General features: G+C 40.0%; 1 protein-coding gene across 2 annotated transcripts in view; it reads right to left on the bottom strand.

Annotated features, from left to right (window-relative positions):
- Positions 1-17,546, bottom strand: part of RELN (reelin) — a 295,831-nt gene that overhangs the window by 115,831 nt on the left and 162,454 nt on the right. For both annotated transcript variants that reach the window (XM_074903370.1, XM_074903369.1), the window contains exons 10-11: positions 14,667-14,907; positions 1,988-2,133 (exon numbers count right to left, since the gene is read on the bottom strand). In XM_074903370.1, the coding sequence (XP_074759471.1) occupies positions 1,988-2,133; positions 14,667-14,907 (387 nt within the window). The remainder of the gene's footprint in view (positions 1-1,987; positions 2,134-14,666; positions 14,908-17,546) is intronic.

The following is a 17,546-nucleotide window of genomic DNA, read 5'->3' as shown; positions in this document are numbered from 1 at the left end:
AATGCTCCATTGATCTTTTGTATGCTCTATTTAGCTCAATTAAAACACTCTCTGTATTGACCCACAAAGCAGCTCGGGGTCATGAATGATGCAGATCATGGATGTTTCCAGGGATCCTCTCCCTTCAGGCAGCATTAGAAATGAAAACTAGAAAGTTCTACAACGTTAAAAAAACTGACACTTTAATAGAAATATGTCAACACACTGTCTGTAAGGACAAATGGAGAAGGAACCTGGGTAACGGCATGACAGAGATGTGGACATTCTTATTTAACATTACGTTTGAATTCATTTATACCTCAGATGCCTCTTGAAATTCTTCTTTACAAAACAGGTGATAGAATAATATGTGAATCTAAATTAGATCAACGGGACACAGAGGTCCAAAGCAGCAATGTATCAGCTAGAGGTAGAGGGAACCTGGTGTGGAGATCTGCCCACATTTAGGATCAGGACCTAATTTATGCTATTAAAGAGAAGCAGAATGACGGTGGGAATATGTGTGGTACTAACAACAGCAACCCCTATTCATGTAGCATACTGCTTTAGGTGGAACATGAAAAAAATACCAATAAACTCCGTATTAAAAACCACGATAAGCTCCTCTACCGTCACTGTTGAGCTCTTTCAGATGTCTCACCTCTGAGAGCATTTGGTGCAGAGAAAGGTGGTGGGGATCCCTACGTGCGAGCTTCCTTTTGGTTTCCCTTGTGAGGGATGCTTTTGCCTTTCTTTTGAGAGCTGACATTACAAAGGGGAGCCTGAGACCTTCCTGCAAGCTCTGTCTCAGGTATAAACCGTTTCTGTGACTATCTGAATACAGTAAAACAGTATTTCAAATATAGTTCAAATAACATTCGAAAACCTTTCTCTAAGAAGGGATTAAGGAAGTTTATATATTTGCAGTTGTGTACAATTCCCAAAGCAAAGCCCCACAGAGCCCCTGGGACAGAGTTCACAGTGAGTATTTTTTCTGTAAACTCCAAATAAACCACGTGTCCACAGGACACATTAGCATGTATTTCTTAAAAGGTGCTCTTCACCTTCAGCACGGCATAGGCAGCATTTGAATCAGCTGCTAATGATCTGAAGTACTTTGTAGGTTAAAATCAACATTCAGTAGAGACCCATAAATTAACAGTGTATGTTTCCCATTGCCCTGGGGTTACAGCAACTAATTAAATAAATAAAAAAGAATCAAGACCACGTTGTTAACTATTTTCTTTTTGTTAGAGTTTATACACTGAGGTGTATAAAGTGATACTTCTTTACCAGGAAACTTTTTTTTTTTTTTTTTTTTTTTTAAATTTCGCTCATGTTTTCATAAGAGTAGTAATTTTGCTGTCCTAAATGGTTTCTTTCTTTTCTGTGCCCTTGCAGCAGTCCCTGCTGGGTCCAGCTTTACAGGTACTCTTTGACTCCCAATGTATATATTTAAAGCAAAAATAGTAAATTACCAGCCAGATCCTCAGCTCTTGCACGGCAGGCATGGCCGTGCCCTTGGTGAAAGCAGGCTGCTGCTTCAGCTGTCCTGCTTCCACCTCCTCCTCCTCTGGCACTTGCAGGCTTCTGCACATGCAGGAGCTCTCTTGTGGCAAATCCTGGCTCATAGCAGCGATCCAGAGAGGGATGAATTTCTCAAGGAATTTGATTTCATATGGATATGAGTTTGTTAACATTCAGGTGTGAATGAAAAAACATCACGTGTTTCTTCAGAATGACTACATATTTCAGTCATGACCGCTTCATTAAAAACTTTGGTGACAGGATGGTCTGGAGACACACTGTTCCTCCTAGACTTTCCAGACTTACTCCTTCCTAAAATCCACAATCCCCTGTTATTTACTGTATTGCTATTTATCCCAGTCACAATCTTCCCTGACAACACAGCAAAGACAAAATGCAATTCTCTGTTTATCCAGTTTCCTTATCCCTGGAGTGATGTTGCACACCTGCTTAGGGCCCTGCGCAGGTGAGGGGCACTCACCCTTTAGGCTGGCTCTCAAACTCTTCTGCCCACTGCTCCTGGACATCCTCCGTGGAGAGGTCCACGTCCCTGGTTGTGGCGAAATTGAACTCGCTGCCTTCTGTCCCATGGAAGTAGATGGAGTTTCCATCTGACTGGCAGCTATGCTGTGGACAAAGGGAACACATGGAAGGTGGTGTTACAACAGGTTTGTAGCGTGTTCTGCTCACACATGTCAGAGCTCAGAGCGAGCTGTACATTATCTAATGACTTACCGATGCCTGAATCAAAATTTTAAAAAGGAGAGTCATCTTTTATCTCTGTTGACCCACCCCCAGTGATAACTGTGTCCTTATCTTGTACCTGCTTCCCTACAAACGCACTACAGACCATCATAAAACTGTGTTTACATAGAAGGACATGTACCATATCTTTGGCTGTTTATTTATATTTTAAACTATTGTCATTATGTCTGGCACCTACACAATTGTGTGTACAAATAACTTTAGTAGTATACTAAATATTGCTATGAGTATTTTGTCGACATAAGAGTTTCATGTTGTGAAACACATCAGATCTCCATGCCTGAATTTTCGTCAGAAGAGGTATTTGTGTGTAAAATTGCTACAAATTGCCATTTTTGTGTAAAATTGATATGAATTGCCATACAGTAAACTTTGGGCCAGAAGTGTATGAGTGAAAAAGCTATATTTGCCATATTTAATTCAAATAGCATAACTCCATAGGCAACTAGCTCTTGTGATACAGCAGTCTCAGGGGTCCTGAGGCTGCCCCCAAACCCAGCCTGTCTGCTTTTCCTATTGCATTTCTGTATATACCACCTCAGCAACATCAAATGAAGCCACGTGTCTGCCCCAATATGCACTGATTACCACAACTCTACAGGAGCATAGACCTGGAAGAAACTGCCTGTGAGGAGCACATGAGGTTTACAGTAGAGATTTTCTTCTTTCTCCCATTCTGCTTTTGCCTTCTTGTGTGTCTGAGAGAATGGTAAAAGTGTCAAATCTGTGTGGCTGAAACAGATACTGGGAGCTTCTAAAGATCTACCTGGCCTTAAAGCAAACTGAGATCTTGGCATTTTATTGAACTGTTTGTATTACATGAAATACTGATAAAAGTAATAATTAGCTCAAACGCTTTTTGGGGGGGAATCTTGGGTGCATTATAATAGTGAAAGCTGAAATAAGAAATTATTAATTAGAATAATTCTGCATGCTTACCACAGTTCAACATCTAAAAAAGAGATACAGTGATGCCAGATTGCATTGACCTTTTCAGTATCGTCTGTGCAGTGCCCTCTTGTCTCTGAATCCCTTCATAACATGCTGAGGGGAGTATGACAATTACCTCTTCTGCTTTTAAAAAGGTCATGGTAGTGCCACATAAGTGAATAATTAAATTTTTAACAAAGGGAAAGAATTGGCAAGAAATGAAACTGCCCAGTACATCTTTGTCTATGGGATTTTACAAGTAAAGTAAAAAATAACACATTTTGACAGATTCTATAACTCTTTCTTCATTTATCCATGCAAAGAAACCATAACTGAAATTCTTTCATTGATGATTTTCAAGTATGGTTGCCAATAACTTAGCAATGAATTTATATTTCAGAATGTAATTTGTGACTACATTTCTAGAGGTGTCTACACATTTTTAGAAAAAAATCTGAGTACTTAAAGTCTAATTTTTGTATAGACACTTTCTGGTCTATAGTTGAATGACAACAGCTCTATGTTTATTAACACTGACTAAATATCACTTAAATAAATAAACACACTATAAAAATGTAAAGACTGTTTCAACTGCTAAAATAAACAAATGGACAAATAGATACTACTGAGCTAGTTACTACAATTATATACAAGCTTTGGAAAATTCTTTTTAAGCCTTACTTATTTCTCAGGTGCTAAGTTATATGTAAGTATATACTTGATAGTGGGGTATGCAATCAGTAATCTCTTGCTTGATGAAAGACATCCATTAAAATAAACACAAAACAGATACAACCTCATTATCTTTTAACATTTGTATGTCCTTCTGCTGTCTAACAGAATATTTACTGAAGTACAGCTGATGGAGTTTCAATTTAGGTTGTCAAGATAAATAAATGGGCAGTTTGGCAAAGGGGTGAATAAGTAATTATTTATACAGTGGTGTATGATCAACCCTTTATGAAAGCTCAAAAGCATCATTTATGTTATTAGTTCTATAAAACTATATGTTTTTATACACAGCTACACAGTATCTATGAATATTTATTTTATGCATATTTTATGTGTTAATGAAGCACACAACATATGGCTCAAGTCACCCTCTGCTCATGTTAGCTTTGAATCTCATGTGGAACAGCTACACAGAAGAGAAGTTCAAGCTGGGGTTATTCTACATACCTATGAAATGAGTAATAGAAGCTCATTAACTTTAAAGAGAGTAGTAAAGGTGCTCAAAACACAGGTACGCTTTTAAAGAAGTTCTGAAGGAAGGCCATATTTTCTGGTATGTTTTTGCCCCAGTGCCACCATTTGGGGCCCTGGACACATGCCCATGGGAGAAGCAGATGAGGACAAGCCCCACTTGCATGAGCCGTGCTGCCCCACAAAGGCCAGGGATCTTCTGCTCACGATATTGTCCTCTCCCACCTGCCAAATTTCCCTCACCTGTATAATCATCACACCTAGCTCACACTTCCATATTTTTCTTTTCATTTTCCAAGCAGTCGCTATCTGTTGCTGCTTTTACTGCCTTTTTTTTTTTCATCTGATGGGCTGCTGAGGGGTGAATAACCTCAAAGAGCACTCAGCCAAATTTTCCAGGAGCAAAAGAAGCTCCACAGGACATGGTCCCTCACCGGCATTGCCCCCAACTTCCTTGTCAGTCTTGTTCAACATCCAGGAGGCTGCTGAATGTGTTGAATTATTTTGTGCTTTTGTAATAGGGCTTGAACAGATTAGGGACTGAATTGAAATCATCAGACTCATTTTCTCTTGGGTTCAACCCAGGATTTGAATCCAAGCCTTTAGAAATGAAGAACTAAAGTACAATTTACATACTGTGTTGCCTCTTTCCCAAATTAAAGGTTTTACAATTGCAATGGTAGTCTGTATACTTCCAAGTATTTAAGGACTGAATTTTACAGGTCCTTTTTTTTTTTTTTTTTTTTTCATTCTAAAGTGATAAAAATTGTGGAATGAACATGTTATTAAGTTTGTTCTCGGTTTCATTTTTTTTTCATTTAAATGATTTATAAGATAACAAATAGGCTTGCTGTGCAAGTTTTTTTAACTAAAAAGACCAAATGACAGCAACTTGTAGAATATTTCTCCTTGTTACCATGGAAGCATCAACTGTAGGTCTAGAAGTGAAGCAGTGTTTTAATTTTATTTAAAGGAGATTAAAAGCATGTGGAACATCTAGTGTGTCCTTAAGCAAATTAGAACACTGAAAAGTTAACTAATTTGTGAGAAAAAATTAATTTAGATAATAAATCCTTTGACAAATCTGATAACCTTCATTAAACAAAGCTTTCTCCCAAATCACCTACATAATAGAGCATAGGACACTTGCAGGCACTTGAATGGAGCCACTTCACAACAGTAGCTATTTCCTATTGTTTGCAGCCAGAGTGGGACTATCAGCCTGCCATAAGTAAACTGTTGTATTCCTAAATAAACAACCCCTGCTTGTTGCCAGATGGAAAGAAGCCAAGTTCTGTTCAGGGACTGTGGTCCTCCCAAGGGGAAAAAAAAACAGTTTAATTTAATCTGGCACTACCAATACTATTATTCACTAGCTGCAATTGTTAAGCTATTGCTTTGTGTGAATAGGGCAAAATGAAAATTGGCTGGATGCATTCCCATATCTCAGTATGCTTGGATTTGCTTTCAATCTATACTCTGAATTTTCTGTGTTTCTCAAGTTTGTCTACTGGATAGCTATGGTATCACTGCTTTTTCCCTACTTTCAAGGCCCTACATGACTCATCCTCACCTGCCTCCACCATCTCCCATATGCACTAAATCATGGGTCACTTTTCCTTGGCTGCCAATGTTTGCCACTACATCTGTTGGTGAGATGACCAAACTTGCATGCTTTTGCCCATTCTGCCCATCACCCTTGGCAAATTCCCCACAATATGTTGGCCTCCAGACACTTTCTTAGTGCTTTCCTCAACAAGTCTTGTTATTGATTACACTGAAAAATGCACTGTTTACGAGGATGAGCACTCTCCCTAGTCACATTATTTCCTTTTACTCCTATATCTCCCCACTCCCAGCTTATCTCCTGTTTCATAAATGGATGGTGATTTTCTGGGACACAAGCTATCTTTTTGGTTTGCACTTGAATAGGCATCAGTGGTACCTTCCTTGCTCAGGGCTCTTTGATGAGGTATCACTACTACAAAAAATACATTTTCATGCTAAAATTGCAGTTAACTATGAATATTTCTAGTCTATGAGCACAATTCTTAGCAAAGCTGTCTGTGAGAACCAACAAGTCTTATTAATTAAGTTGAGCTTTTTGTTGTATATTATGAAGGCATTAGCTAATGATTTGAAGATACAGATTATAGGAGAGAGTAGTGCATGGTTTCAAAAACAAACTTTTGTTAAGAGTCTGTCACCCTATTTATCCTACTATATAGTCCTTACATTTTACATCTTCTACCTACAACTTTTGCCTTTTTTTTTTTTTTTTTTTGGTAAGTGCTTTTAGGAAAGCCTCTTGATCATCTGAGATGCAGAACGGTTTCAGTTAGGAATGCTCAAAAAACACTGGTCAGCAAAAGCAGGGAAATCAGATTTGGTGAAGCAGGTACTTTTCCAACTGGACCCATTTATGTTTTCATAAACAAATACTGACCAACTTTGCGTAGCATCTAAATGGCTTATGAGCCCCAAGTAAGATCTGGGATCCTACATCATGTAGCTTGCCTGAACAATCTCCATATTTTTAAAGATTTGCATGAAAGCACCATGTAAGGAGACACCTGCTACCTTCAGCGTGGCCTCTTGGCTGGGAGGGACCCCTGGAGTTCTTCTGTTCATCCTGCCATGTGAAGCAGTACAAGCCTTAACCAGATCATCTTATGCCACTGTTGCAGCTAAGGACACAGCCCTGAAAATCTTTAGAATCTCAAAAGACAAAGATTGGCTATATAAACAGAAGCACTGAAGTTCATCCAAACCAGCTTCTGTCCCAGTTGTTCAAGTCAAACTTGTGAATCAATAAATACCTCTTGGCTTTACAGTATGGGATTTCTTTACTTGGAGAGCAGAACAGAGGGCAACTAAATGTTACAACTGTGCCATTTGGAGAAGCATCAACAGGAAAACTAGTGTGAAATTCCTCAGTGTAACAGATTTTTGGCTGAGGTGCTGCATATCATCTTCCCGAGGTTCATCCCCACACTCCCATGAAAATGTTGTTCACCTCTGTGGCTTTAAAGTATCCACAGTCATCTTTACCATCATTTAATTAGGTTTTTATCAGAGACGAACAGTGATGCACCTCTTCATATTATCTCTCCTGGGCCTAATGGCCCCGATGATTCTTGCAGACAGCTGTAGCCTCACAATTTATTTTTTGGCAACATTTCTTGCATTGGAATGAATGTGTTGGGCATTTGGGCAGTGCCAGCTTGAAAAGGGCTGATGGCAGATGGAAAGAAATCTGCCCAGTATGCCTTCACCTCTACACGAGCAGAGGGCCATCAATTTCCCCCATTAAGGAGTTGTCACGCAGCCCACCCAGCTGGAAGAGCATCTCTGATAGCCAGGCTGGCTGGCGTATGCTATTCAAATACAAAATGCACTTTAAAAGGAAACGAAAATATCATTTGTCGGCAAATTGAAAATGCATGGCTTTGACCGCAGCCAATTTTTTAATGACTGTAATATTTTAAGTGATTATTTTTGCCACTTCAGATTGCTCCTTAGAGAGGAGAGGTTTTTTTAATTAAAATCTAGGCAATGCAAACAGATGAGATATGAGAAACAGAGGAACAAGAAAAAAGATGAAGAAAATTAATTAAAGCAGCACTGTCAATGGAGTCATAAATTAGATATTGTGTCTTTCTGGGAATGCGTCACGCAGGTTTTAAAATTTTTTTGATTTTGACATGATAGCAGGTACAAGAATAGATTTGGTCTTGATAAAATCATACTCTGTATGCAATATCTCAGCCGGCAAAGGTACAATGACAGAATTTAGGAAAGATTCTAAATTCTGTGGATTTCGTTGATAACACTTCTGGCCGGCAGTCCCTTCTTTAACCAAAGGAGAAACCACAATGTGATTAGAATACTTTCCCATGAGACAAACAGGGCTTTAATCTTTCCCACATGCTACATTTTTACATCATTTAATGTAGATTACAGAACGAAAACTTTGGCTGCACAAGCAGGCCAGGTGCACAGGGGGTTATAGTGCACCTTCCCTTTCCAAAACAATGGGATGAAACTTGTCCTGTGAAATAGTAACAAACAGTTTATAAAGTGTGTTTTCACTCATTTCCGATTATAGACTGTTATTCAAAGGCTGGTACTCAAAACACTTTGTTTATGAGTGATTCGTATGATTTGTATGGTTCTTAATTTTCTAGGACATTTCATGATGTTTGTACTACACTGGACATTCTGGCAATGACTGATTTCCCTAATGAGTCATTTAACTGTCATGAGCTGAACTATTCCTTTATGTTATTGGGAGCTGTTGGTGTTTCTAGCACTCTGCAGTGAGCATGATTAAACCTCATCTGTTCTTCTGAAAGTAATGGTGTGTATTTACACCACCGTAAAATTAGAGTCAGAAAGAGTCAGTCGAAGTTGTTTCTACTCTTCAGCATCTAATGGGTCAATTCACGTTGTTTTTATTAATGTGCATCTCACAGTGACTTGCAAAGACCAAATTCTTTCCTTCTAGGAGGCAGGAAAGACCCCTGGTGCTTTGACGCCAGCTCAGAGCTAATGCTGGCTCCCTGCCATCCCCCACAACACTTCCGAGCCACGGGGAACTGGCATGGAGAAAGGTGCAGGTTCAGCACTGCTGCCTGACAGCGATTCTCAGCTGCCCAAACACTCACAGCACCGCAGTCAACCACCTATCAGTTCCAGCGAACTCCTAGGCATTATATCTAAGTACTATTATTTTAATTAAAAGCGTGACTGTTAACAAAAAAAGCAAGAGCAATTCCATGCATGGGCTAGACCCAAACCTATGGATATACAGATGCCTTCTCATGAGCACAGCTCAGTGCCCACACTCTCACTAAAGGGAGCCAGTTGACAGGTTTTGTGCACCCTGATCTGCTTTCTTCACCTCTCCTCCCCTCTCACACTCCTCCTTCCACCCACAGAGAAGCAGGAATGGCTCTCAGATGAGGTGCAGCAGGAAGCCTGCTCTCTTTTTCCCAGGAGGATGTGGTGGATAAGGACTCCTGCGAGGCAAAGCAGCTGGCTAGAAGGCTGGGTTTAGCCCACAGACCAAATACTGCCTTGCTATATCTTATTCAAAAAACAAAAAAGTCTTGACAGAAGCATCTATATTTGTGTAATTTTGTCCAATATAAGGTCATAGCAATCTCAATCTGTCGTTTTCACACTGGTATACCTAGAGCATCACCTTTCCTCCTGCAAACAAATATATTTGCCCTGATTCAGACAGTGGGTACCTCAATCCTTTTTTAAACGAGAGTTTAAAACCAAAAAATGGAAAAAAAAAATTATTCATTTCAGCACAAGCAATTAAACCCGACAAAGATATATATGGAATATCAGGATGTTTGTTTTGAAAGAAAACTATCCAATGCCATTCTAATTAATTAACAGAGTATTCAGAGATTTGGAAATCCACTCTGGAACTTGGGGGGTGGAATAGCTTAATCAGCCTTTCTTTTTGCCAAAATCCTAAGCCTGCATTCATATCTTCTCTGCTCACTGACACCCAACAACAAGACAGGTTCAGGAAGGACTCACAGATCTAGGATGTGCGTAGCCCTGTTCTGCTCAGGATGTGGTGAAAGATAATGGAGTTTTACAGACACATTTTCAGCATATTTTTGCAAGTGTGTGTTCAGTTCTCCCATTCTCTTCTTATGCAGCTTTCTCTTCTGCTAAACTGGCATGCATTTCTGGGAAATTAAAATGAGCTGAATGGTGATGACCTGTTACTCAAGGGCCTCACTGTATCAGGTTGTTGGGATTGAGACGTTTTCAGGATTCATTGGTCATGCCCACAGTAGTGAATAACATGCATCAGGCACCATTCCCTGGTCCTAAACCCTTCCCTCCTTGTCCTATCCCATGCTATGCCAGGCTGCACGCTTACAGACAACCTCAAGTGTAGTCCCCAGGTCCTGCAAACCAAACAAACTAAGCTCAACAACTGGACTGCAGCCTTCAGCCAGCAATGAAAAGCATCTGTAACTACTGTGAGACAGCAGTTCTGTAACTTGGCTCTTCCCAGAGGTGAGAAGTGCCACTGGGTTAACACATCATGACCAAATATATCACCACTCTAGTGTTTGTAATGATCTGTACTGCTTTTTCCCAGATATGGAAAAATTCCAGAGTCAGGTGGTTCGGTCTCAACGTTATTTTTTATGTATCAAAGCACTACAGAGACATGAACTATAAGACTGCTGAGATTGTCCCCCTTTCTCAACCTCAGTTTTTGAGCTTGTACATCCAACCTTGGACCAGGGCAATCAGAGAAAGCTGAAAAACTTGGCAAATGTTGTACCTCAAAACACAACAATTTCTGGTCAAATATACAAGATACGTGAAGTGTCCGGTTCTGTAGGAGTAGAAGATTTCATCTTTTCCCCCAATTACCTATGAAGTCTTGAGATTCACAGATCTTTAACAGTTATCAGAATATAGCACTGCTTAATGCATTTCAGCAGTCTCAGCCACTAGTGCAACATCCTAACCATGCTCAGTTGCAAGGCCGTGCTCACACTCAGAGCTGTCACTGAAAATATTGAAATGCAGTCAGGAATTTATCCTGTTCAACACCCTTCCACACAGTCCAACACAGATAAATATGTTCCAGTGGATGCAATTAATCTCCTAAGGGTTGCTTGGCCATGCTAACAGCACCTTTCTTGTCTTTTGCTGTCTTCTTTGGAACTGAAACACACAAATTCCGTGGCTTATCTCTCAGCTTGCTTCCTATCTCAGTAGCCAGTTCCAGCTGCGTCTGCAACCAGCCATGTGCTTTCAAATGGGTAGCAACCATTCCTGAGCGCAGCAAGAAATGTAATGAAATTCCTGGTCCAAGCTCAAGACTGGGAGAGGAGGAGAAACTGCTTCCCAAGCTAGGCACAGGCAAGTTCCCACAAGTGCTTATTGAGAACACATTGGCCAAATCCATCAAACCGGTGTGAACACATTGGTGCATAATTACCATTAATGCTTGCACTGTCCACTCCAGTGACTGCATGCATCACAAAACCTCATCCAGAAACCAGACAACAGTGACAACAGTTTTCATGATAGTACTTTTCTTTGTTTCAGCTGTCTTTTTACTTTATTAAGCTAGGCAGTTATTAATTTGAGCAGTTTTACTAGAAAAACTCCTGGATTTGTAATGTTTGCTATTTTATTTTTTAGTAGCTCTCAACTACTATCAAAGTAAACCTTCTAGAGAAAAAAAAAAAAGACTTTCTTTGCAACTTTTTAAGCATCCAGCAAGAGCATGTACCAGGTATAACAAGCAATTCCAAAAGCCACCTCCTGAGCAACTATTAAGAACTTGCTGAACAAGATCTAACTACATGAGCAACAGCAACATTTGTTCTAAACAACCAACAAACCATACCTTAATGTCTATCTTTACTAACTGAGTAGCCCACTAAGGCAACAGAATGGTATTTAATGAGAATTCCCTTAAAAGGTTTGGGATGTCTGAAGGGATGGGTGAGGTGGGCAGGTCTAACATGCTAGGACCATGACAGTAACTGGACTGAGCCAGGGACCATTTTCTGGCCTTGACAGTAAATGACACAGCAGAGTTTGCATCCACCTGGGCAAACTCTCTCCTCCATGAAGAGTGATGCCATCCCTGCAGCCTACTTGAAACAATTGCTGGTCCATCATTGAGGCTTAAATCCCTTGACGATAATGCCTGTGATCTTGCACAAGCCAAAGCCAAGCAAGTTTGTGTTGTAACAGCTAAGGTGTGCAAGATCATGGGCTCATGTTCATAACCTTGTTTGCTTCATTCACTACCCTGGGTGTGTCACAGAGCCCCCACAGAGAAGGTTCTACCGTCTGATCAACACCTGCTGGGGCAGTTCAGAAGCAAACACTTAAAGTAAATAGAGAAATACTGTTTCTACTCAAACTTTCTGAACAAACATCAGGACTATAATATTTAGCAAGTGTTAGATGTCTGGGAAGCAACAGCACTTGTAGGAAAAAGAGAACTAGAATAAGCTTTGATGCAAGCTATCCCTGTAGCACTGTCAGGGTTTCTCCAGCATTACTCAGCAGGCCAATGCCTTTGGCTACGATAGAGCAATCTCCTAAAAGCTTCCCCCAGTTTTTATGAACTCTTGAAGCCTGAGAGCCTTAACAATATTGGGAATCCCGTCAAGATGTACCACCCATTGCTGCTGTTATTCTGCCATTATACTGGCCAAGTTATCTGACAGCTGTAAAATGCTGCTTGAAACAGAGGTGACTGGTGCAGTTACATCTAAAATGTGATGTAATGACATTAGGACAATGTAAAAAGATTCTCACTTTTTATACTATTTATACAAAATAGTGCGTTTCCGATGAACTGAGATTGGAGTTATGCTAAATGTTTTCAGGAAAATATTAGAAGTTTTTGTAAAGTTTTGTGTGATGTTCCAACTCTGAAAAGCACAAAAGCTTTGTCAAAAAAATTGTTCTTGGATTTATAATGCTATGACAGGGTCTATGCTGAATCTGATGTAAATCTGGACCCAATTTAGAGTTTTACTTTTGACATAGTATGAAATTTACACTGCAAAATCTCTTCAATTCTTTTTTGGAAAGATTGTTCCTGAAAATTTGAGGAAAACTGGAGCAAAAACCTTTAAAATTAAATTTGAGTACAAGAAGTGCTCTGGTGACAATCTAGATGATACATTGAAAATGTTTGAAATAACTACAGAGTCCCAGGAAGAATAAGCGCCCTGTGTCACATGTATCCCTAATCCCGTGTGGCTACACCACAGCCTTACACATTGCTTTAACCTGGTGTAAATGTCTATACATGGCCAAGCATCATCTGGGAACAGATGCACATTTTACTTGTCCCTAAAACAGAAGATGACCTTGGAAGAATGGCAGGCTGGTGAATCCTCACTAATGTCTCATATATCTTCTGTCTAGAAGCATAAGTGATCTCTGTGTTCAGGTCTCTCATCTTACAGTTCTGTATTGACACAAACTGGCTGAGTTTAACTAAAAAAAAAAAAAAAAAAGAAGAAAAAGAAAAAAAGGAAAAAAAGAGGTTTACTTGCTAAAGTTTAGATGCTGTTTGTGCATGCTTCAGAAGGAACAAGCAGTGTTTAGGCTTGGCCAGCTGAGAACTGCGCCTACTGCATGTTAGTCCTTGCTTTGCTTTCACACCTTCACATGTGTGGGCTGGATTTTGAGATCCTGAGATAAGCCTGACAACACAACAAATGTGAACTCATCACAGAAAATTGCTTCATTAAATATGCAGAACATGATTTGATTTTAAAATCTCATAAAAAAACTTTGTCATTGTAGTTTAAATGGTCTTAGTGAAATAAAGTCAATATGCAGTACTATGAGTAGATTAGTGGGAGTATTTATTTCTAAAAAGTTTAATCTGAGGCCATTCATATCAGGTTCTGTGGGAAAAGGATGAGGCCATAACCAACCTTACTTCCCTCAGGATTTGACATCTGTTTCCCGTGCAATTGCCAAAACCATTACCAGTATCATAAATGAACCCCAACATCAAAACTGCCTTTTTTGTGAATGAAAAGTAGGATGGAAACAGAAAGCCATCTGCTGTCCAACTTCTGGCTGCTTGGAAACATAAAAAGCAAGAATCCAGCTGACTTCCAGGTGTCAAACCACTCTGCAATTTAAGGAACTTTATGCACAGAGATCTTGCAGGGCTCCTTAGAGTTTTTCCCAAGGTTGTGTTTTCATACTGGGTCTCACGCATCAAAACAGGATCTTAATGAAAAAGAGACTTTTAAGGAGCAGTCACTACCTGAATGCAACAGAGATGTGATATTCACAGTCAGAAAAAGTGTGAAACCATAGTTTTCTGTGACGGTTTGTGATGAAGCAAGTAGTGATAGCTGAACAACACCAAGATAAACAAACAGGTAGATTTCAAAATATCCAACAGAGAGGCTTGAATTTGTGTCAGAAATATTGCACTGTTTTGCTAAAAGGAAGCTGTTTCCCATTTTCTGTTACATGATCTTTGACATGACAGTACGAACTGTCATTTGGTTTTGGTCATAGCAGAGAAGTTGCATTGTTCTAGAAAGTCCCAATGGGACAGAGAAAAGGTAAAAACAAAGTAAAAAAGAGCCCAGTTCTAGAAGCAAGTGGAGCGGCCTAAAGAACTTCTTATGTTCAGAGTTTGGTTAGATGTTACTGTCATCTTCTACATACAAGAGTAATAATAACATTAAGCCATAGAAAATCAGACTAACCTTAACTGTGGCCCCAGGAAAGAAAAGCCAGTTGCCAGTATCCACAGGATCAAGATTATCTTCTAACACAACTTTTCTGTGAGCAGCATTTATGATCAGGATGTTGTCCAATGCCCAACAGGCTTCATATACATCACCAGCATGAACATAATCCTGTTTCCACTGAAAATGGATGTTTTCCCCTTTAGCATCTTCAGGAAGGTACAGGATGTGGATGATTGTGCTGACATTGGAAGGGGCACTGAAAAACAACAATATGGAATTAGACCAGATTTAAGCCATAGACAGCAACAATTTTCCCTCATTTAATATGTTTACTAGGAGTGACACAGTTGTGTTGATATCCCTTGTATACTAATAAATCTAAGGAGAGAGTCCCATGGCGCCAGGCAGTGAACATACAGCCTGAACAGACAGCCTTGCTTCAAAGAAAGTGCAAGCTAAGGCAATAAATAACAGATTGTCCTGGTTTCAGATGGGACAGATTTAATTTTCTTCCTAGTAGCTGATATAGTGCTGTGTTTTGGATTTAGAACAAGAAGAATGCTGATAACAGACTGATGTTTTAGTTGTTGCTAAGTAGCACTTAAGGATTTTTCAGTTTCCCATGGTCTGCCAGTGAGTAGGTATAGAAGAAGGTGGGAGGGAGCATGGCCAGGACAGCTGACCCGAACCAGCTAAAGGGATATTCCATACCATAGGATGTCATGCTCGGTATATAAACTGAGGGAATTTGGCCACGGGGGGCCAATTGCTGCTTGGGAACTGTCTGGGCATTGGTCAGCAGGTGGTGAGCAATCGTGGTGTGCATCACTTAGTTTTCTTGGGTTTTATTGCTCTCTCTTTTTATTGTCTTCCTTTTCATTACTATTATTAGCAGTATATTTTATTTCAATTATTAAACTTTTTAACTCAACCCATGAGTTTTACTTTTTTTCTGATTCTCCTCCTTATCTCACTGGAGAGGGGAGGAGTGAGCGAGTGGCTCTGCAGTGCTTAGTTGCATGCAGATGTTTGGAGAGCAGGAAGAAAGAGCAGGGCAACTTTCATACTTGATGCTGGTCACAGCTCCCAGGTGACTGGGAATTGTCAGGTATTTTGCAAGTCTGACCTAAAGGAAATATTAAGGAAGCACTTTACAAAAACACTTTTCCCAAAATGTGATTTTTGCATGAGCTTTCACCAAAAGAAACTCCTGACTTCTGGTGCCTCAGTCCCTCATAGATCTGGATGGAGCAGAACAACCAGAGGGAAAAACTGAGAATTTTGTCTGACAAACCTGTCCTTCCAATCCCACACCCCTGCTGTCAGGATAATTCTGTGTATGGGGAAGTCCAGGTTGTCTTTCTTTCCATGTTATGCTTCAAGAACAACAGAATCATAGAATGAATATACAGAATACAGAAGAAACACCTATTTGCCATTGCTCTTTACTGCTGAAAGTGAAAAATGTGGGGAGGAGGAGCAGACCTGGAATATTAGGCAATGATCAAAGCCTTGAGCTCTGCTTCCCAGAGCTGTCTTCAGAGCTGTGAAAGGACTGCAGTTCACCCCAAGCTCTGGGTGAATGTCTTTACATTGCTAGTGGCACTGAAAGAACTGAGCAATGTATGTAAGAAAGAACGCTGAGAATTATTATTTTGTTTTATTAATCACCCGGCAAGGGAAATAGCTACATTCAAACCTCAGGCTGCAAGGAGTTACAAAATTAAGGTCTGCAAGACCTCAGACGCTCAACCATGTCTCTGCCTTGGTAGCAATGTTTTGGTGTTTGAATAGTTTGTCAGAGATAATCCAGAGTTTTTAGGGGAAAAAGGCACCAATAGCTTGCTTATGTAGCAGGAAATAGAGGAATTTCTCTTTGTAAAGCAAAACATTAGAGTGTAGTGAAATGTTGAAAAGCAACTGTATTTGTCCCATATTCACACCCAGAATCTGCCCCCACAATCACTCTGCATTTGCTAAACATTATGTCTATCACCCATGACTGCCACACTGCTCTGAGATGTTGTCCTCACTTCTCTCTGAGCCCACACACAGCACCTGCCTTCCCTGAGAGATCCTTCCCCTCCCTCCCGGGAGTCCAAAGCTGAAATTCCACCAACACAACACACACTGACACAATACCTTGCCTTCACAGCTGTCCTGTCCCCCCTCCCCAGTTCTCCCACCATTCCCCGGAGCTGCACGTAGTGCAGTGAAAGCCACTGAAGCACATTCAGATAAATACTGCAATTCACACGGACCACAGGGCAAATGAGCATCCTTTCATAATTTATCCTCTTCACTTTGCACGACATTGCTTTATTGACCTATTTTCTACTACTGGCTCCAGCATTCAAAGTTAAAACAACAGAAATCAAACTGTACATGCATTAACTTTTACAAAAAAATGCGTTTCAAGGGCTTGTGTTTGCACCATCACAACTCTTGAGTTTCGTGGCTTACAGAACTATGAGGGTAACTGAATTAATGCTATGGACTAGGTCCGTAATTCTGCATCAATCTGAGAAAAAAAAGGTATTGAGCGGTTAATCTGAGGCAACTCCAGTGGCTGCAGTGAAGTTACTCTTGCTTTATATTCTTCTGAGATAAGAATTAGCACTATTTGTTTCACTAAAATTATTCATAATTTGTGTCTTTGTCAATGAAATTGTAATCCCACTCCCACAAGGAGTGGGAGGATGAGATACTGAAATTCACAGCCTTGCAGCTAGAGTTTTGCTTACTTATCAGAAATTAAGTAGCCTTTTGTTCTGCAAATTGCCTCAGTGGACTGAAAATAGGCTCAAACAAATTGCCTATGTGGCACAGACACTAAGGTAATGCAGAAAGGCATACGGAGATGCTATGAGGACATTATACATAAATGGCATTTTA

This window comes from Athene noctua, chromosome 3 (genome assembly GCF_965140245.1).
Source record: "Athene noctua chromosome 3, bAthNoc1.hap1.1, whole genome shotgun sequence".
NCBI classification, from domain to species: domain Eukaryota; kingdom Metazoa; phylum Chordata; class Aves; order Strigiformes; family Strigidae; genus Athene; species Athene noctua.
The sequence above is the reverse complement of the archived record's forward strand: the minus strand, read 5'-3'. Positions and strand labels throughout refer to the sequence as shown.